General features: G+C 41.8%; 1 protein-coding gene across 1 annotated transcript in view; it reads left to right on the forward strand.

Annotated features, from left to right (window-relative positions):
• The window catches only part of MAPK1 (mitogen-activated protein kinase 1), a 116,551-nt gene that overhangs the window by 15,615 nt on the left and 79,578 nt on the right, over nt 1-21,358 (forward strand). Inside the window, exon 2 of the mRNA XM_033956876.1 lies at nt 13,527-13,709. Coding sequence (XP_033812767.1) covers nt 13,527-13,709 — 183 coding nt within the window. The remainder of the gene's footprint in view (nt 1-13,526; nt 13,710-21,358) is intronic.

Raw genomic sequence — 21,358 nt, forward strand, 5'->3', positions numbered from 1 at the left:
TTTGAGCGTCTGAGCTTTTACTGCCGTGGTCAGTGATAAAAAAGCTTAAAATGCCTTCATAAAAGGGGGAGTAAATGATATGTTCTCAGAACAATAATTGGGAATTTTTTTTAAACCTAATTCAAACTTGTTTCAAAACTACTTCAATATTCACCTGTTCATACAAAAGCTAATAAGTGTTTTTTTTAACTAAATTAAAATAGATTTTATCAATAAACCTACAAATTCTCTCCTATCTTAAACTTTACTACCAAATTTCCCAGCGGCTTCCTCTTCTCTCAGAACTCCTTCAGAAAAGAAGAGGCTGATTGAAGCAGGGTATAATGGACTCCTTAAGTCTTTGAGCTGCCACCTTCCTTTGAGAGTTGTATAAGCTCCTATCTCCCTGGGGAAAATTCCCCTTCTCCCTTATCTTACCCTCTTCCATCCCTCAACACAGGAAAATCTTAGGGCCTAACCAGACTGCCAGTAAAGATGGAATTTGAAAAGAAAATAAGAGAAACATTTCAAGACTGGGAGAACTGCGGGCCAAGAGGATATGGCCTAGTGTGACAGACATGGGGGATAGAGGAGCCAACACTAGGGCAGTGTAGCCAGCTCCTCTTGTCCAACTTGTGATGTAGTTGAGGAAGTAATGATGGCCATTTCTTGCAGCACGGTTCCTTTAGCTTAGGGCCATTCTCAACACTCCACCTCTACCTACTAATACTCAAGGGATCCTCAGAGCACCAGAATGATTCTCTATCACTGCTTCCCTCAAACTTCCTCTGACCTGTACTGCTGGAGTTTATTCTATTCATGCATGGGGTCGTGCACAGGCGCCTAACTTAAAAACACATCCCTGATCCACCCCCTAACCATGCATGCTTTGGACTGGGCACCTCCTCCTTATAGAATCGTGTTTTTCAAGTTAGGCGCCTAACTTTCAATTAAGTCCAATTGATGACAATTATGAGGCATTAAGTGCTAATTACACAGGTCAACACATCATTTTCATCAGAGTTAATGTTGGTTGGGTTTTGTAGTATTTTTCATGCTGATTTCAAATCTGTGTTTAATTTTTCACTAGCATGCCACATTTTTGTAATGAGGCTCATTATATATAATTATAAATGTTAATTGGCCGATATATCATGTATTTATAGGATAAACGTATTAGGAGGGTTAATGACAGATGTCTTTGTTTTTTTATGCTACAGACGGTGATTAATATCAGTCTTTATCATGCCATGACATTGTACTAATCATCCAGATAGTTTGTGTTAACGTCTGTGGTTCATCCACGACGAAAGCACGTCGCCCAATACTGTAGATCTGAAGAAGGTATACAAATTGTACTTTGGCTGTCCACTGGGTGACCAGGCTAAGTCTTGGGCTCCACATATCATCTGTACCAGTTATTCCAACAGACTTCGTGACTGGCTCAATTGATGAAAGGCAGCGATGTCATTTGCAATCCTGATGATATGGAGGGAACCGCGAAACCATATTAAAGATTGCTATTTTTGCCTTGTGAACACAAGTGGATTCTCAGCGAAAACTAAGCACAAAATTATATATCATACTCTGGATTCTGCTATTAGGCCTGATCCTCATGATGACTCATTGCCTGTCCCTGTACCTCCACAAGATGGATTTGCTTCTGTGGAACATGATGAGGAATGCGATGATGGTCACAATTCATTATCTGATCCTGATTATGTGAAAGATGAAGATTCAGAAACAGACCTTTACACAAAGCTGAGCTCAATGATCTTATTCGTGATCTAAATCTTTCAAAAGAAAAAGCAGAACTTCCTTAGCAACAGATGAATCCAGAGACTAGTGTGATAGCACACATTTACCAGCAGGTGGAGATGGAGAAACTGATTAACAGGTGGTCCTATTGGCTGGCACGCCTTCTGTGTCTTCAGTATGCTCTATCTCCAGCAGGCAGAAGGTCGCTGTTCAACTAGCTTCTGGATTCCGGCTGTGACTGGGCAATTATTCTCTCCTGTTGAGGTTTCTTTTCAATAAGATGGCAATTCTATTTCTCCTGTTGAGGTTTCTCTTCAGTGATACAGGGGTGTCCGGCTAAATGGTGCTGGCTTTAGGGGTTACACCTGGGCCTCCCCAGGTCCCTGCCTCACCCTTCCTCTAGTGAAAGAAGGTCTGACTGGGTCTCTAAGTTTCAGGTTTCAAGTTTATTAAATTTTACTATACCGACTATCAGCAAGTATCTAGCCGGTTTACAAGTTAAAATAAGATAAAAGATAAAACTAATACAATATATAAGATAGTTAATAAAAAAAATAAAAAAGGGGATTGTGAACATTTAGACTCTAACTAGACATACTGGAAAGTGATGGTAGAGAATAAACAGAAGGAAGTGAAAAAAAAATTACATAGTTCAAAAAAAAAAAAGGGAATGGAAAAGGGAAGGATGAAACATAAGGAATGGGATCGCTTCTTGAAAGCGGTTGAAGTATTGTAGAATAGATTATACTTAGGAGCAAGAGAACGCGTCTTGAAATAAGAATGTGTTTAATTTAGTCTTAAATTTATCAATTTTTATTTATCAATTTTTCTTCTTTCCCTTAATTGTGTAAAAAAAAATAAAAGGAGACCACAGTTACTCAATTCCATTTCTGCCCTGCTACTGCTGAGTAACCAGTTCATCAAAATGTGCAAATCTTTTCTTGACTTGACTTAACTTCCCAAGAAATCCTCAATTGGTATTTATAGAGCCATCAGAAGCGGCACCCCAAATACACAAAGTATTGATTCCAGGGGCTGTGTTGCCGCTAATGCTTCCTCAAAGGCTCCTATACCAATTCATCATTGTATTTTCTAGTTTATAGTAATTTATAATCGCTAAATCTCTCTTTTTTATGTTTATATCAAATTATGATGCTTGACTAGATAATATTGAAAATTTCATGGAACTTATCTTTTAAAGTCCCGGTTCAGAATTAGCCGATACCAGGAGCAGTTAGCTGCCGCCGCCGACTGCTGAGTAACCGCATCTACTGGCATTTACCGGTATTTACTGGCACTAACAAAGAGCTTGTGAGTATAATTTTTTTGTTGTTGTTGTTTCCTGCACTTTGTGTTTGTTTGGCACAGGACCCTTTTTGGTCGACCTCATGGCGCTTTGGATACAGGCTCAACTAGGTACTCAGATACCCAGTTCCGGTATTTTTCTGCACTGGGTCGGCAGAAAACGTATTGCCGCTGAGTGAGGTTAGCAGCAGGAGAGTACCCTATCCTTTGGATGGGTATATCTTCATCTATTTAGGGGTCCCTGAATGATGAGGCTATGTCTGTTTGAATTTTCTTCTTCTTTGGGCCTCTGGGCAGCACTGCATATATCTGGTAGCGCTATAGGAATAATTCAGAGTACTACAGTGATAACTTTCAAGTTGGGGATGGCCTGGTGGCACATTGCCTTTTCTAGTGGGCAGGACTCGCTTTCTTTATTTCTAGAATGCTGCAGAGTCTCCGTATTTTGCAGCCTGTTGCACAGACTTCTGAGGTGGCCCTCTTCTCATGACATCTGCTAGCAGCCCTCCATATTTTTTCCTGTCCACTTAGCTCGGGTTCCTATCCACAGATCGTTTGCCATGGGGAGATGAATGCAGCTTCTAGAATTTCTCCTAGTGCTTCTTCCCTTGAAGGACAGTTGCTTTTTGGAGAAGCTTGAATAGAGTTCTTTTAAATCTTATCAGTCACGGTCCTGTTTTCACAATTCCAAGCTGCATAGCCAGGTTGGCCGTATTCTACTCCTTCTTTTCATTCTTACACTGCAAACTGCATTTTTCACAGAAGAGTTCCTTTCTTCCATACAGGACTTACAACTCTTGTCCAACCTGTACTTCACCATCTCGTCCTTCAATCGAAAGGGGTCTTGACTTACTCTGATAGCTCAATAGGCTTTCTAGCGGAGGTGGGGGGGAGGAAGGGGGGGAGACGCGATGTTGTCAGATCATTGGCCTTTACATATTATTCAGATGGATTGCAATTTTGAATTCCTCTCTCCTATTCCTGATTCTTTCTTACAGTCACTCTGTAATGAGCAGCCAAAGGTGATGTTGGTGCAAGGTCCCCTTCAAGGGTTTCTGGAACTCAGGACAGTAGTTCCAATTCCTCTAGAACAAAGGGGCAAGAGAAGTTATTCCATTTTCTTCATAGTGCCCAAGAAAAGGGGATCAGTTAGGCAGATGATGGATCTCATACATGTCAATTAGTTTCTCAAAGTTAGAATTTTCTGAAGAGATACTGGGAGATCGGTCATTACAGCTGGTTAATAGGGGGAGTTCTTACAGTGCTCGGTCTCACAGACATGTACTTACATATTCCCATATGACCACAGCATCAGCAGTATCTTCGCTATGACATCCTCGGCCAGCACTATCAGTTTCAGCAAATGCTATTTGATCTAGTCACTACTCCATGAACTAATTCAAAGGTGATGGTAGTAGTGGTCACAAACGGGTATCCCGTCCCATTTATTGAAATATCTGGTGGCATTGTTCATCACGAAGTTTGGGAATGTTTCTGTCTAGAGACCAGGGCGACAGCTTACAGTCTCGGGGCTCGCCTTCTTCCTCTTCTATAGTCAACAGGAAAAAGAGTATGGGATTCTGTACAGATTCTGGGATCCATGGTGATAACTTAATGGGGCATTTAGCTTGTTTTCACGTGAGAACACTGCAGCAGTCGCTTTTGTTCCAGTGATTCCTGGTATTTCCAAGGTTCTAGCATTGTATCCAATCGACTCCTTAAGCATCGCTCACCATAATTTGGTGGCTCAGCGATATCAACCTCTTCAAAGCCATGCCATGATCTTTGCTGAACTGGCTCATAGTCACCAAGCAGGCCAGGCTGTAGGGTTGGGGGGCTCAGTGCCTTCAATTCTTAGAGCAAGGAGTCTGGTCTCACCAGGAGACTCAGTGCTCATTCATTCCTCTAGAGGGCTGCACGATCAGGCTAGCACTTTAGGACTTTCGGATCATTCGGATGATAAGGGTCTTTTAGGACAGTGTCATGGCGGTGGTATTTCTCTTCAGCCAGGGAAGTATGTGAAGTACTCAGTTGGTGAGCAAAGTAATGGTTCTACTTCAATGGGCAGAATCTCATCTTCCTCTTCTGCCGGCGACTCATTTTACGGGACAGGAAAAGGGTTTAGACAGACTTCCTCACCAAAAAGATTTTCTATATCCTGAAAATTGGGAAGTGTTCGCGCAGGCGTTCCAGTTCTTTGTATTAAGGTGAGATCTCCTAGAACTAGACCTCATGGCCTCGTCTCGAAATGCAAAAGCTTCCTACCTTCTTCAGCAGACGCAGGGAGTGGTAGTCAGAGGGGGGTAGGCGTGTTGCTTCTTTCTCGCCTCTGGTTTGTCTTTTTTTAGTGTTTTCACCTGGCCAATGATTGGATGGGTGTTCCATCTCAGGCTCGCTTTCAGGGCACGGTGATCATGGTATCTCCAAATTGTCTGCACTGTACATGGTATGCAGATCTTATGGGTCTTTCGAATGGCCAACTCTTGAGATTCCCGGTTACTCTGAATTTTCTCACCCAGGGTCCGATCAACATGGAAATTCATATCACTCTGATATTACAGCCTAGTTCTTGTAAAGTCACGGCTGAGTTGTAAGGGTTATATGGAGCATGTTATTTCTTCTCTTCTCCAGGCAATACAGACGTCTTCATCTGTGGCTTACACTAGTGTCTGGAGGGTTTTCGATTCTTGGGTCGTTCTCAAGGTATGTTACTCTTCCAGACTTCTATGTTTTGTGTTCTTTCTTTTTTGGCACAAGCATATTGCCAAGGGCTTAGTGTTCAATTCCCTTCAGATTCAAGTGGCAATCTTTGCTTGTTACAAGGGCTACATATCTCGCTCTTTGCTTGTTTCGCAACCTGATGTAGTTCATTTCCTAAAAGGAGTACAGCATGTTTGTATACCTCTTAAGAACCCTGTCCGGAGTACAGTCTTAAGGTAGTTTTTCACAGTTTAAAGAAGGCTCCATTTGATCCTTGTCTAGTGAGACTCTGAATGATGTGACATTGAAAAAGGTATTTCTTGTGACCATGGCTTCAGCTCGGCGGTTTTCTGAGTTGCAGGCCATGTCCTGCAGGGATTCTTTTTTGTGAATTGCAAATTCTGGGGTGTCAGTTTGGACAGTACCACAGATTTTTCCTAAGGTGTGTCATTTTTTCTTCTCTGCCACTCTCACTTTTTCTTCCTGCTTTCTGGGAGGAGAAATGGGGAGGTGACCTTTTCTTCACTACGTTTCTTAAAAGTGCGTAGAATGCTTCTGCACTGTCTGTAGGTTTCTAATGACTTTTGTCATTTAGATCACCTCTTTGTATTATTCAAGAGATGCGACAAAGGTATGGCAGCATCCCAACCCTCCATTGCTTGAGGGGTTAAGGAAGACATTCTTTCCACTCGATGCCAGGGAAGTGGTTAGAGGAAGAACTTCTTATCCATTTAGCCAGAACAATGGCTACTTCTTGGATTCAGTCCAGAAGATTTTTCCTTGGAGGAGAGTTGTCATGTGGCTACTTGGTCTTCTGAGAATACCTTCTCTAAGCATTACAGGTTGGATGTGATGGCGTGTATGGAAGCTGCATTTGGTGCTTTGGTTATTGTGGAGGCGGCGTTTGCTTCCCATCCTGATTGAGGATTGCTTTGCTACATCCCACTAGTCTCTGGATTCATCTGCTGCTGTTGCTAAGGAAGGAAAAATTATGTTCTTACCTGTTATTTTTCTTTCCTTTAGACGCAGCAGATGAATCCAGAACCCCACCCTTTCTGGATATTTGCTATTGGTTTATATTTTGGGACTTTCAGAAAGTTTTTGTTATGGTTGGTAGTTCTATTCGGGGGTTTTACCTTTGAATGATTTGTTAAGGGAAATAAGTTATTTGTATCCTAAGCATATTTCTGGTTCCGGATTCTTGGGCAAGGAGCAATACTGAAGATACAGGAGGTGTGCCAGCCAATAGGACCATCTGTAAATCAGTTTCTCTATCTCCACCTGTTGGTAGATGTGTGCTATCCCACTAGTCTCTGCATTCATCTGCTGCGTCTAAAGGAAAGAAAATTAACAGGTAAAAACATATTTTTATTTATTTATTTATTTAAAAAATATCTTTCCCGCTTGAAACCTAGACAGGTTACAAACCGACATGCAAATATTTGCACATCAAAACACAATACATATAAAACAATTTTAACTTTTCGCAGCCGGCATAGGAGAAATGTAAGAGCAATATTCCAAGCTGGGCTACTGTATAATCAAACAAGGAAGTTCTTCGTGTACGTAAGCAACATAATTAAGCATATACAGAAGTCAACATGATGAGAACAATAGCATTATGTACCCACTGACCAAAATCCAGGAGATCATGCCTCAAAAACTCTGCAGCATCCATCTAATGACAATGTAGTTGATGGGGGTCAGATTTCCTTCTAAAAACTGATCACATATCCTCAGCTTTGGAGACAACTTTTGAGCCTATAGGCCCTGACTCTGACTCATAAATCTGCCCAGATGTAATTGCTACTAGTGTTGTTTCTGAAAGTAACTTGGGAGCTCATTGCTTCAACCACTTTTCTACATGGACAATAAAAAGCTGTAGCTGGATTGCAAGTTATTGCTCATAAAAACGATACTGAGGGCAGATGGAATTTGGTTTCACTCCAATTGACGAGTAATGTAGTTACTATTTTTAACTTATATGCTCCCAATGTTGATGACCCCTCTTTTTTTGATAGACTTACCTCCACTGCACTAGCTGAGAATTCTCATGCATATATTATAGCAGGGGATTTCAATTTAGTTTTGGAACCCTCACTTGATAGGAAATCCACGGTGCCATATAGGATCCCAAGGTCGTGGCATAGCTTACATAATATGATTTCTCAGTTGGACTTAATAGATACTTAGAGACTGTTACATAGCTTGGATTCTCAATTTTCCTTTTATTCACCACCTCACAATTCATATTCCCGCTTAGATTATTTTCTCTTAAGCAAAAGGTTATCACATCATATAATTTCTGCATTGATCAATGAGATTTCAATTTCGGATCATGCGGCTATAGAACTTCACTTAGAACAACTCCTGTTCAGTCAAACTCTGCATTCCTGGAGATTTAATAATACTTTATTAGAAGACCCCCAGTTCGTCATTACTATTGGTGCTGCTCTGAAAGAGTATTTCGAACTCAATTCCCCTGATCATACTAATAGGGTGACGTTATGGGATGCTTGTAAGGCTTATATAAGAGGTCATATAATTGCATACCAGGCTAAGAAAAACAAACAGAATAAACAAATTCTTACAGAACTCGAACACAACATTAAAATGTCAGAGATATCACATCAACAGAATCCTGAGAATATGCATATCTTAACTGAGCTGAGGGAACATAGATTAAAATATAATCTTCTACTGAGTACCCAAGCAGGTAATACATTATTCATGCAATCTGCGGCATATCATAGCTCCAACAACAGGAGCGGTCATCTTTTAGCTCAATACTTAAAAATACGTGAGGAAAAAATCACATTTATGCTATCCTGGATGAAGATGGGAATAAAATTACTGAACCAATGGACATTATTCAGAGTTTCAATTTATTCTATGATTCTTTATATACTACTGAATTAACACATCAAAATCCTACAGAATTCCTGAACCCCTCGACTCAAAGACCTCAATTGACCGAGGAGGATAATATTTCTCTCACAGAAGACATTACTGTTGCTGAAATACTTTCTTCATTGTCCAATATGGCTAAGAAAAAATCCCCAGGCCCTGATGGCTATACAGTCGAGTTTTATACTACTTTTCATGACATTTTGGCACCCCACCTATTGCAGTTATTTAATTACTATAATCTTACCGCTGATGTTGGAGGGACGTTTACGGAAGAGTCCATAATTGTTCTCCCTAAGTCAGGCAAAGATCGGATGAAAATTCAAAATTATAGACTCCTCTCACTTATTAATGTTGACGCAAAAATTTATGCAAAAATTTTAGCAAATAGAATTCAAAAAGTAATGCACCGTTTGATTGGAAAGGAACAAAATGGATTTGTGTCAGGCAGGCTTGCAAGTGATAACACTAGAATGTTCACATCTATTATTCAGCTAGCCCAACACTCGACACACCCATATCTTGCTTTGGCTCTGGATGCAGAAAAGGCGTTCGATAGGGTTGAATGGCAATTTCTGTTCCAGGCTATGGAGTGGTTCGGATTTACAGAAAGGTTTATCTCTATGGTCCGAATACTATATACTAAACCCTCCACCTCTATTAAAATAAATGGTCTTACTTCCACAATTTTCCACCCCACCAGGGGAACGCGCCAAGGATGCCCTCTATCCCCATTATTATTCAATCTGGCATTAGAACCCCTACTTCTTTACATCAGACAATCCTCTGACATAGCTGGTGTTAAATGCGGCCCCACAGAAGTAAAATTATCTGCTTACGCAGATGATGTACTGTTTTACACAGATCCTCTCTCATTACCTCACTTACTGAATTTGATTAATTTGTACTCCCGTTATTCTGGTTACAAATTTAATACATCCAAGACTGAATTGATGCCCCTTAATAAATATACCCTACAGAATTCTCTCAAAGAACATAATTTTCAGTGGTCCAATGGGAAGTTGAAATATCTAGGAGTGCACTTCGGGTCCACGATAGAGGAAACAATTAAATTTGCAGTGGAGGATATACTTCACATGATTTCTACTCTTACTGCTCGATGGAGTCCTTTAAACCTAACTTGGTGGGGTAGAATGTAATCTATTAAAATGGTGTTAGCGCCAAAGATACTATACCCACTTAGTATGCTGCCCGTTCTATTGCCTCATTCATTCTATAAAAGGGTAGACCAACTCCTTACCAAATTCCTTTGGCATAATAAAGTACCTAGAATTGCGTTGAATAGATTGAAACTACCACGTAAGGATGGGGGTACTAATTTCCCGCACTTTTTAGACTACCATTATGCTTTCTTACTTAGACAATGTTCTCGATGGCTACTACATGATGCTAATGATATCTCGACTAGCACATGGATTGCATTGGACGCGAGCCGTTATAGTTGGACCTCTTTAAATCTACTACCTTTCATATCTTCCTCTGGATTTCTCCATCACCAGGATTATATTTTAGAGGCTTCAGTAATAGTAGTTCAGGATATTGATGAACTTCTACCACATAAATGGACCAAATCTTTACATATTCCAATTTGGAATAATCCTAATATTAAAATCCAACATAATACTGTGAACTGGGTGAAATGGAAATCACTAGGTATCTGGAAATTAGGACACCTGTATGATGGTAGTAACTGGATACCATATGACATTCTCTGCTCTCGCTACCGTCTACCACCTTCGGCCTTTTTTCAATGGTTGCAACTCAAACATGCATTTCATGACACGATACATAATGCACTAGATCGATGGGAAGAACCTGATCTCTTAACGTTTTGTAAAATATTTGCCTTTAAGAAAAAAGAAGCCTCGAATTGGTATAAACTGCTTCAATCTTTCAAAGAGTTGCCTCTACATTCCACACAAAATAAATGGCAGATAGATCTCCAGCTTTCTCTTACGGAAGAGGATTGGAACCATATGTGGTCTATAATATATAAAATTACTAGCTCGGCGGCGTTATATCAGACCTTTTTCTTCTTAATCTATCGTGCTTATTGGACACCTAATAAATTATCTAAAATACTGAAGGATGGGCTAGGAGACCTGTGTTGGTCTTGTAAGCTGTCTACAGGCTCATTGAAACATATGCTATATGATTGTCCTATACTACAGCCTTACTGGCACAAGGTTTGGACCCAAATTTGCTCCATGCTAGACATTAAAGAACAGCTGTCATACCCGTTTTTATTTATTAGTTTAACTGCTTCCCATTTGTCATTTTCTCAGGACAAAGTCCCGCTACTACAATTCCTGTTACTGGTTGCAATTCGGATTATATTGGCTAACTGGAAAGATTTCACCAATATCTCCCAAAACGAATGGTGGAATACAGTCTGCCTATTTGCTAAATATGAAAGGGTAGCAGCTGAACATCGTGGCTTCCTGACCAGATTTGAAACTATGTGGGCGCCTCTAATTACACTCCTGAAACTTTCCTAATATGACATGTTTTGCTGTGGTCCCCTGCGATCCTGCTCTATGCGACCCTGTTTACATATCGGTTGTCCATTATTGCTGTTTTGCTCCTAATGTATTATTACCTATAGTATTTTCAACCTGTTAAGTGTACTCATCCTGATGTTGAATTTTCTAGTATCAGTTATACCACGTCTGACCAGAACTACCTATTTTTTCCTGTTCTAGTTTTTTGTAGGATGTTCCTACTGTTTGTTCTGTTCGGGACAGTGTATGACGGACTGTAACATTGTTGTTATCAATGACTAGATTGTGGTCATTATTGTCCAATTGCTGTATTTATTAAAAAAGTCAATAAAGATGATTGAACACACACACAAAAAAAAAGCTGTAGCATACCTCACCCATACTGTGATTTCCTTCCATCAATCAGCTCCATGTCATCACTGGCATCTTTGCACAAAGTTTTCTCAGTAAATAAGCTTGAACTGAGAGCACCATCCTGCACTGCAATGCATACATATGATAAAGGAGTTTAAATGTATCCATATTGGCTTTCCTAAAGAGAGTCCCCCTGTGAAAGTTGAACACTTTAATTGACAAGACTGGACTGCTGAGAGTTGGTGGTTGCCTCATTCACACTGAATTAGTCAAGGGATAAAAACCCTTTTAATCATTCAAGGCCAGCACCTCACAGTATACATTCAGAGCTACAGAATTATGGATCATCAGTAACAACTTGGCACCACAAGGGAACTTCAAAACTAGAGACATCTACAAGCTGACTATTTAGACAGCTTTCCTCATAAAGAGACATGAACTCTGTAGACTACTGTCAACTCCAAAAGTCTGAGACGCACATGCTCTTTCTGTATGCTGTCCAGTTTTGTGTTAATCTGTCTTCAAGAGGTCCTAGACAAGGGATTAGCAGTGGCATCCCATAAGGTGTAGGTTGCAAGCCTGGCTTGCTTTAGAGGCCAAGAGAAGCATGTCTTCCTGGCTGCTCACCCAGACATTTTTAGATTCTTTAGGAGCACTGAGGCTCAGGCCACCGATTCAAGATCCCTTCCCTTCCTGGAATCTCAACATCATGTTGGAGGGTCTTCAGAGGGTCCTGTATGAACCTTTGGAGGAAACTTCCCTCATGGATCTTATAATCAAAGCAGTGTTCCTTGTTTCAATTGCTTCAGCCAGAAGAGTCTCGGAATTGCAAGCTTTGTCATGCAGGGAACCATTTCTGAGGATCTTGGAAACGGGAGTGACCTTATATACAGTACCTTCCTTTTTGCCAATGGTTATTTCAGCATTTCACTTCAACCAGGAAGTCAAGACTACCAGTCTTTCAACCCATGGGTTCCTAAGAAGAAAGACAAGGCTTTAAAGCTGCTGGATGTCCGCAGAGTTCTCTTGCGTTACCTTGAAGTGACTAATGAGTTTCGTCTATCAGATCATCTCTTTGTCCTAACCAAAGAGTCGACCTGAGGTGGGCCAGCCTCCAAGACTACAATTTCCCGGTGGATTCAAACAGTAAATCTTCTTCATCTACATTATCTGCGACAAACAGCCGATGGTGTCGTTTAAAGCACATTCCACCAGAGGAGTACCTTCCTCTTGGGTGGAATTGAGGGCAATACCTCCAGAAGAGATATGTAGATTTGTGACATGGTTTTCCTTACACACTTGTCACTAAATTCTATAGGGTGAATGTGGTAGCGCATTAAGATTCCACTTTGGATCTTCATTACTGAAAGCAGACTTATCTCTCCCACCTGGGACTTTGGGGACTGCTTAGGTACGTCGCTAAGGTTCAGCATACCATTCCTATTCACTGGAAAAAGAGATTAGGTTCTTACCTTGATAATATTTTCCAATAGATAGGAATGGCATGCTTAACTCCCCCGCCCGATAATTTCTGATGCATTTGTTTCTGCCTTATGCTTCATGGTCCTCTCCGTAGCTAAGACTTCTCTGCCAGTTGAACTATTGGTTCAGAATCAGTTTGTAAATACTGTAGAATCTAAAGAGATAATTGAGCTCCACTAATGTTTTTAAGTTGTTGTTTTTATTTGATGTGTTTTATTGTTCTGTGGTAGTATTTGTTTGTTTATACAGTTTCATTTTTGATTGTTACAACGTTAGAACCTTGGTTTCAAGGAGTTCCCCATGTCTCTTCTCCTGTCTTTTACTCTAGAGCTCTTGCATGTTTTGGAATGAACTGAGGGGGAGAAGGAGGAGGTTTCAAAAGCTATGATTGACATCTTTCTGCAGTATGCTTGTGAGAATGGACAGAGTACCCTAAGGTTCGGCTTAACATTCCTATCTACTGGAAAAATATATTATCAAGGTAGGAAGCTAATCTCTTTTTCTTTTTTTCTCTTACAGTTCTGCCTATGACAACATTAATAAAGTTCGAGTAGCTATCAAGAAAATCAGTCCCTTTGAGCACCAAACATATTGCCAGAGAACTCTGAGGGAGATTAAAATCTTATTGCGCTTTAAGCATGAAAACATTATTGGAATCAATGACATCATCAGAGCACCATCCATAGAGCAAATGAAAGATGTGTATCCTTCATTGGCATGGCGATGCAGCATATTAATGGTTTTTTCTTTCCTGTAGTATCTAGACTTTCGTATGTGATTTTTATTTTTTTTTTTAAGTATGGCAAATTGTTACTCTACTATAGCAAAATCAAATATGCATTTTAAAATGTGGTGGGGGAGAATGCCTTGGATCGGGATGAGGAAAAGGCTGTCCCACCTGTGGGGCCCCCTGGAGCTGCCTTGTTTGACACCCCTCCCCTAATGTTGGCCCTGCTCTTAGGCAAAGAAACACAGCTGTGTCTGAGAAGAACTGCTAGGTGTTAATCATGTTAATTATATTTAACACCCAATTCAACAATTAATGTGTTAATTGTTCAGCCCTAATTTTGATTAAAAGTGGAAGATCAAAAAAGCTTCCATGCCTAGTTTAAAAAAAAATCAAAGTGCAACAGTGGATTTTTCTGCTGTCTTATGACTTCTGCTCTTGGCATTCCTGTTCAAATGGAACCAATGCTGGAATCTAGTGCTATGAGCCTTTATTCTGAACTATTGAAGGATTTCTTTCATCTATCTTTATATCCCCTTCTTACTTTAGGTCATTCATTGCTGCAACTGCCCTTGGTCAGGGGTGACGCATTAAATATGGCCATTGTTGCTCTGAAGCAATGTTTTCCCCATAGGCACTGTGAATGCTGCTTGTGCAAAAGCTTAATTCCACCTGTTTCAGGAAGTGGAAGTCTTAAGCTGAGAATCAAACCTATGTCCTCCACATGGTAACTTAATAGCAATGCCAGGTAGTCACTTAGCTTTTGTACTCCTTTTTGTTCATATTTCCTGTACATCAAGTTGATGTTTGTTTGCCCTGTTCATGGCTTACTTCATATTGCTTTGTCCCCATCTTTGCCAAAATTAACAGTAAGGAATAAATGTTAACAGACCTTTAATACATAAACAACAACAACAAAGTTATTTCTTAGTGTCCTTGTAGGCCACTGGTCTTCACTAATTTTTAGGCAACATGTTCCTACTTTGGGCCATGACACCAATAAAACTTCTTGACATTCATTCCTACCAGAACGCCTGGCCTTGATCACAGTGCAGAACACAGATAAACCCTATGCAAATATAGGACCACAGACTAAAAGTCTTAATATATACAAACAAAACCTTAAGATGCCAATCTCTGCATGCAGTACAACACCAAAGAAATAGAAACAAATGCATTTCTTCCTGAACAGTGCAAAATATAGACAGCAGATGTAAATTCTCAAAACTGGGGAATGTGTGGCACAGTGGTTAGAACTACAGCCTCAACACCCTGAGGTTTGGGTTCAAATTCCATGCTGCTCCTTGTGACCCTGGGCAAGTCACTTAATCCCCCATTGCCCCAGGTACATTACAGTGAGCCCACTGGGACAGATAGGGAAAAATGCTTGAGTATACTAAATTGAAAATAAAATCATTTTTCCTACCTTTGTTTGGTGATTTTATTTTTTTTTATCATCTTTTCTCAGTCTCTGGTTACATTTCCTTCTGTCTATACTCTTAACTGTGTTTCCAGGGCCGCTTTATCCTGTTGCTATTTTTCTCTCCTTCACTTTTCTGCCCTACATCCATCTTTAAGCTTTACTCAAGACCAGTAATTTGTATAGATTTGTAACCAACCCACTCCACTAAGTTGTGTGTAGATACAGTAACTAGGTTGTTGTATCAATACAGAAATAGGCTTAATCGAAATACCTCAGCCCCACCACTCCACCGCAATAATAGTTTCTAAAGCGGGAGATTTACGTGGTGCTTCATCACTGGTAAATCTGTACTGAGGACGCCGCCGCCATCTTTCACAGACAGTACACTTGAGAGTCGGATGACTGCGGCTACCTCGGTGAGTCGTGATGAGAGGGGATAGTTACATAGATATTAAGTTTTGAGTGGTGGGCGGTGATATGTTGAGAAATGTCACGTTTACTGCCCTAAGATGTTTCTTATCTTTATACAGGGAGACCCTTGAGACAGCACAACTAGTGCGAAACATGTCGGGTCGGACTCCCAGGTCTAGCTGTGTATAGACGTTAAGTATATAACCTTACACATTTTACAACTCTTTATTTATTGATTGATAAGTTGAAAAATTCTATTAAAAACTAAAAAATTAAAAACTAAATGCAACCATGGCGCTAGAGACGATTTACCAGTGATGAAGCACCACGTAAATCTCCCGCTTTAGAAATTATTATTGCGGTGGAGTGGTGGGGCTGAGGTATTTCGATTAAGCCTATTTCTGTATTGATACAACAACCCAGTTACTGTATCTACACACTACATCCATCTTTGGCATTAACTTTTAATAATGAAATTTCTTCATTTATTCTGCTTCCTTCTCAAATATTTCTACTTTTCCATGTCTTCCTTCCCATCTATCCACCTGCACCATCTCTTCCCTGTCCTTCCCCTCCTCTCCATCCATGTGCACCATCTCCTCCCTCTCTATTCTCCCCTATTCCCATCTTTTCTTAAATAGCATATATTTTCTATCTCTTTTCCTTTCCCCATCCTTCCCATCCCTGTGTACCCTCTCTTTCCTCTCTATCACTTTAGAGCATCTCCCTCTCCCCCTTTGGTGGTCTTGACACCTTTCTCCTCTCCCCCCCCCAGTAGTCTGACATTTCTCTCCCTTTCCTGTGGTCTGGTATCTCTATTCTCTCCTTCCCTTCTTCTCCTTTCCATAGTTTGGCATCTCTCTCTCTCTCTCCTTCCCTGTCCCTCCAGTAGTCTGACATCTCTCTCCTTCCCGTTCCCCCTTCTTGTGGTCTGGTATCTCCTTCCCTTCCCTCCTCCCTACCATGGTCTGGCATCTCTGTCCTCTTCTTCCCTTCCCTCCCCATCCCCATGAAGGAACATCTCTCCAGGAACCTTCTCCCATGACCCTCCATGCGTTCTCCCCTCCACTGGATTTAGTAGTTCCTTCCAGGCAGCTACTCTTGCACTCTTTGGGATGCCGGCAGCGTGAGTGACATAAACTCACCACTGTCAGTGTCCCAGAAGCTTTCCCTCTGCTACTGCTTCCCACCTATGAGGGGATAGGAGCAGTAGCAGAGGGAATGCTTTTGGGCCACTGAATGCAGTGTGTTTACCTTGCTCACACTGCTGGTGGCCCAAAGAGTGAAAGAGCAGCTGCCAAGAATGATGGAGTGGGGGTGGAACCTCAGACTGCAGTGTGGGTCACCTAAAAGGTCTCCGTGGGCCGCCATTGGCTCACGAGCCTTGCAATGAAGACCACTGTTGTAGACAGGGACAGGGATAGGCTGTCCACACCTGCCAGCAAGTGGACATTGAGAATTTTGATTCTTAAGTGAGCTATTAAATACCCTGTACAGTCCCTTTTAGAATCAATATTACTTGGTGTCCAACAGATGGTGAACATGGTGAGTCTCTCACTGTTGGTTGGGGAGTAGGTGGGCTAGGTTTATTTCTTTTCCTTTCTTTGTAAGAACTAGTATTTCCCTTTCAAAAATTTGTAGAAAAGATAATTTATTTTTATTCTTATGTGTTTCTTGGCTTTGATCTGTGTTTCCTTCTCAGTTTCTGGCTACCTAGTTGGACTAAGGCCTGAGGGGGTTCTGTGGTGCACTGGTGGTGCTGCACTTGGGTGGCTTGACCAATCAGGGCTTTAGGCTCCTCCCTCAATATCCTGGATACAGAGGGAGGTGCCTGAGGCCTGATTGGCTCAAACACCTAAGGCCCCACCCCTTGGGAGGGGCCTTAGACATCTGAACCAATCAGGGCCTTTGAACCCCCTCCCCATGAATCGCATGATGCACGGGGAGGGGAAGACCTGTCATTTTCGACTGGCAGGCCTGAAACAGGAGCCTCAGAGCGGTCTTCCTGCTTTCAAAATTTAAAAAAGGTTCGAGGAAGGGGCGTCCAGTGGCAGGAGGGAGTGGGCATCCCTCCTGCCATTATTTTGGGGTTGGGAGGGATGGTGGCTCTGGGGTGCCTAGTGCAGGAGGGGCCAAGGAGCGGGGGTGTTTTGCGTGGAAGGAGGGATTGGGCGTCCCTCCTGCCATTTTGGGGGGTTGGGAGGGACGGTGGCTCGGTGGTGCCTTGCACAAGGTGAACTTTTTTTTTTTTTAATGGGATAGATTGGGCATATGTAACACACACATCTGTGACATTAAAAAAAGAAGAAGCCCTAACAGTAATGAGAGGAGGCTGCTTCCCCTGTGACTGCTGTTAGGGCTCTGCACATGTGTCAATTGCTCACTGAGCGATTGATCAGTTGCGTATGCTTGCAAACAATTTGCACCTCTGTGCAAATCATTTGCATGCAAACTTGATAGTGCATCCATCACTGCTGGAGAATCAGCCAGAGAATCGGTCAACAGCGATCCAGTCGGTATCTTTAGTGCATCTAGCCTACAGTGTCTAAATCCAAGCTGAGTAAGTTTTCTTTAGGTGAGGAGCTGGATAAATTGATTTAAATTTTAGGCAATACTAAGGTGTCCCGTTTGCCAGAATATCATTCAAAATCCCTGGAGCAAGGATTCTTGGCTGCTAGGAATCGTTCTTGAGATGTGTGCCTTTCTGGACTTTTCCTGTCAGTCTTGGGTAAAAGCATAAGAAGTCAGACATGCTAGAAAGATTCATCAGGCTTTGGCCCATATGCCCAGTTCTGCTTTGTGAGGTAGGGACTGAATAATACTGTATTTTATTTTGTGGTGCCTAAGAAGGAAGGAATGTTCTGGCCCATTATACAAAGGATCTCCAAAAAGTTCCCATGCCTTTTATTTTTTAAACACTATTTATTAAATAGCTCAAAAGCAAATTACATCACTTCTCCACATAATCACCCTATTTTGTAATACATTTCTTCCAGCGTCCTACTAACTTCTTAATGTCATCAGAAAAGAATGTTTTCGGTTTAGCACGAAAATATGAAAGTACAGAAATATCTCGAGAGTCAATCGAGCTCTAAGTACTCCAGTTTTTGTATGGAAACTCTTCAATCTGTCATTGTGGTGGTAAGTTTGGGGAAGTTCCTTACGTTTTTGGTATCTCAGAAGTGTATTTTCATATTCTCATTCAACAAGCTAATCAAAGGTTCCTTCACTTTGCTGTTTTGGAAAGTTGTCATCAACTTTGAATACCGTTCTTTGCTTTTGCACAAACACCTTGTAAGTTTTCCAAGGTATGGTGGTAGTAGTGACAGCCTTGTGCAAGGTAGTGATTCTAGTTCATCTGTACCTGGATGATTGGTTGATTTGAGTAGTCATATCAGGAGAGTTGTCAGGTTACAATAAGGTAGTGCAATTCCTTGGAATCTCTAGGTTGTGTGATCAATCCACTCAAGAGTTGCTTGGCGTGCTCTCAGCCTTGGAATACCTCGGGGTCTCTTTTGACATGCATCAGGGCAGAGTTTTCCTGCTGAAATTCTGAATCTGGAAGCCCCAGGGTCAGATTCAGGATCTCCTTTGCAGCAGGTTTCTGAGAGTCAGAGACTGTCTTCGGGTCCTGGGATCCATGCCACACTGGAAGTGGTTCAGTGAGCCAGTTTTCATATGAGGCCTTTACAACAGTCTCTTCTGACCATGTGGTCTCCTCAATCACAGTCCTTGGAAATGAAGTTGCTGCTTTGGGTTCAAGAGCAGAGAAGTCTGTGGTAGTGGCTGCATTCTCACAATCTTTCCAAGAGGTTAATTTAGATTTGTCACTTTGGACTGATGAATATAGATGTCAGCCACAGTGAATGATGGGCCAGTTGTCTGGTTCAGGAACTTTGGGCCAAGGAGGGAAGTGGGTTGGTATATCAACAGGTTGGAGACGAGGGCCATTCTTTTGGCACTTTGGGTTCTGGGATTTTCTTGGGAGCAGGGCTATAAGAGTTCTGTCTGACAATACCATTGCATGGGTTAAAGACTGGCTCAGTGGTAGACATTAGAGGGTGGTGGTAAACGGAACCCCTCTGAAAAGTCGGAAGTGCACAGTGGAATACCCCAGGGCTCGGTCCTGGGCCCAATCCTATTTAATATCTTCATACAAGATCTGCCTCAGGGACTTCGGGGGAAAATTGCATTATTTGCCGATGATGCTAAATTGTGCAACATAGTGAGCGGAGATGCCATGCCCGACGCTATGACACAGGACATACTTGTTCTGGAACACTGGTCTACTCTTTGGCAGCTGAATTTCAATGCCAAAAAGTGTAAGATAATGCACCTTGGTGGCAGAAACCCATGCAGAACCTACACTCTGAATGGTGAGACCTTAACCAGAACTGTGGCAGAACGAGACCTGGGAGTAATCATTAGTGAAGATATGAAGGCAGCCAATCAGGTGGAGAAAGCCTCATCTAAAGCTAGACAAATGCTGGGTTGCATCCGGAGAAGCTTTGTCAGCCGAAGGCCCGAGGTGGTGATGCCGCTGTACAGGTCCATGGTGAGACCACATCTGGAGTACTGTGTACAGTTTTGGAGGCCACACTATCGGAAGGATGTGCTAAGAATGGAATCGGTTCAACGATTGGCCACCAAGATGGTCTCAGGGCTCAAGGATATCCCTTATGAAGAACGACTAGGTAAGTTGCATCTTTACTCTCTCGAGGAACGCAGAGAGAGGGGTGACATGATAGAGACGTTCAAATACGTTACTGGCCGCATTGAGGTGGAAGAAGATATCTTCTTCCTTACAGGCCCTACGGCGACAAGGGGGCATCCGCTGAAAATCAGGGGCGGGAGATTCCATGGTGACACTAGGAAGTACTTCTTCACTGAAAGAGTGGTCGACCGTTGGAATAATCTTCCACTTCAGGTAGTTGAGACCAGTAACGTGACTGATTTTAAGATCAAATGGGATCAACATGTGGGCTCACTTCAAAGAGGAACTTAGAGGGGAGGGTTATTTGAGTGGGCAGACTTGTTGGGCCGTAGGCCCTTTTCTGCCGTCATATTCTATGTTTCTATGTTTCTATTGCAGTGGCCTATGTCAATCATCCAGGTGACGCAAGGAGTCATCAGTTACATAAAGAGACTGCACTTCTCATCACCTGGACAGAGTTACCTGACAGATCTGTTGACATCTCATGTGGAGGAGCGGAACACGTTCAGGCAAACGTTCTAAGCAGGCATGTTTTGAATCCAGAGGGATGGAGTCTTGAGTCATAACATATTCCATCATTTGCCAGTGGGGCACTCTAGTGATGGAGCTCATAGTGACTCATAAGAAGAACCATGATTCTTCAGTTGCAGGAAGGCTCAGAGCTTGAAGGACGTTGATGCCCTGATTCAAGCATGGCTGACCAATCTGCTTTGTGTTTCCATGTGGCCTTTGTTGGGCCAGGTCATTCAGAGGATCAGATTTCATTGTTGGCTGGTGGTGATGGCTCCAGACTGGCCAAAAAGACAATAGTATGCAGATCTTGGTGTTAGAAATGCCACTGCATTTTATTGATTTGAAGGACCTTCTGACCCAGGGGCCAGTGGCAATGACAAACCCAGTTCAATTTTGACTTATGGCTTGGCTCTTGAAAATGTTCAACTGAAGAAAAGAGGTTATTAATCTAAAGTTATTCCCACCATGCTTGCTTTCAATTTTGACTTATGGCTTGGCTCTTGAAAATGTTCAACTGAAGAAAAGAGGTTATTCATCTAAAGTTATTCCCACCATGCTTGCTT

This window comes from Geotrypetes seraphini, chromosome 8 (genome assembly GCF_902459505.1).
Source record: "Geotrypetes seraphini chromosome 8, aGeoSer1.1, whole genome shotgun sequence".
Taxonomy (NCBI): domain Eukaryota; kingdom Metazoa; phylum Chordata; class Amphibia; order Gymnophiona; family Dermophiidae; genus Geotrypetes; species Geotrypetes seraphini.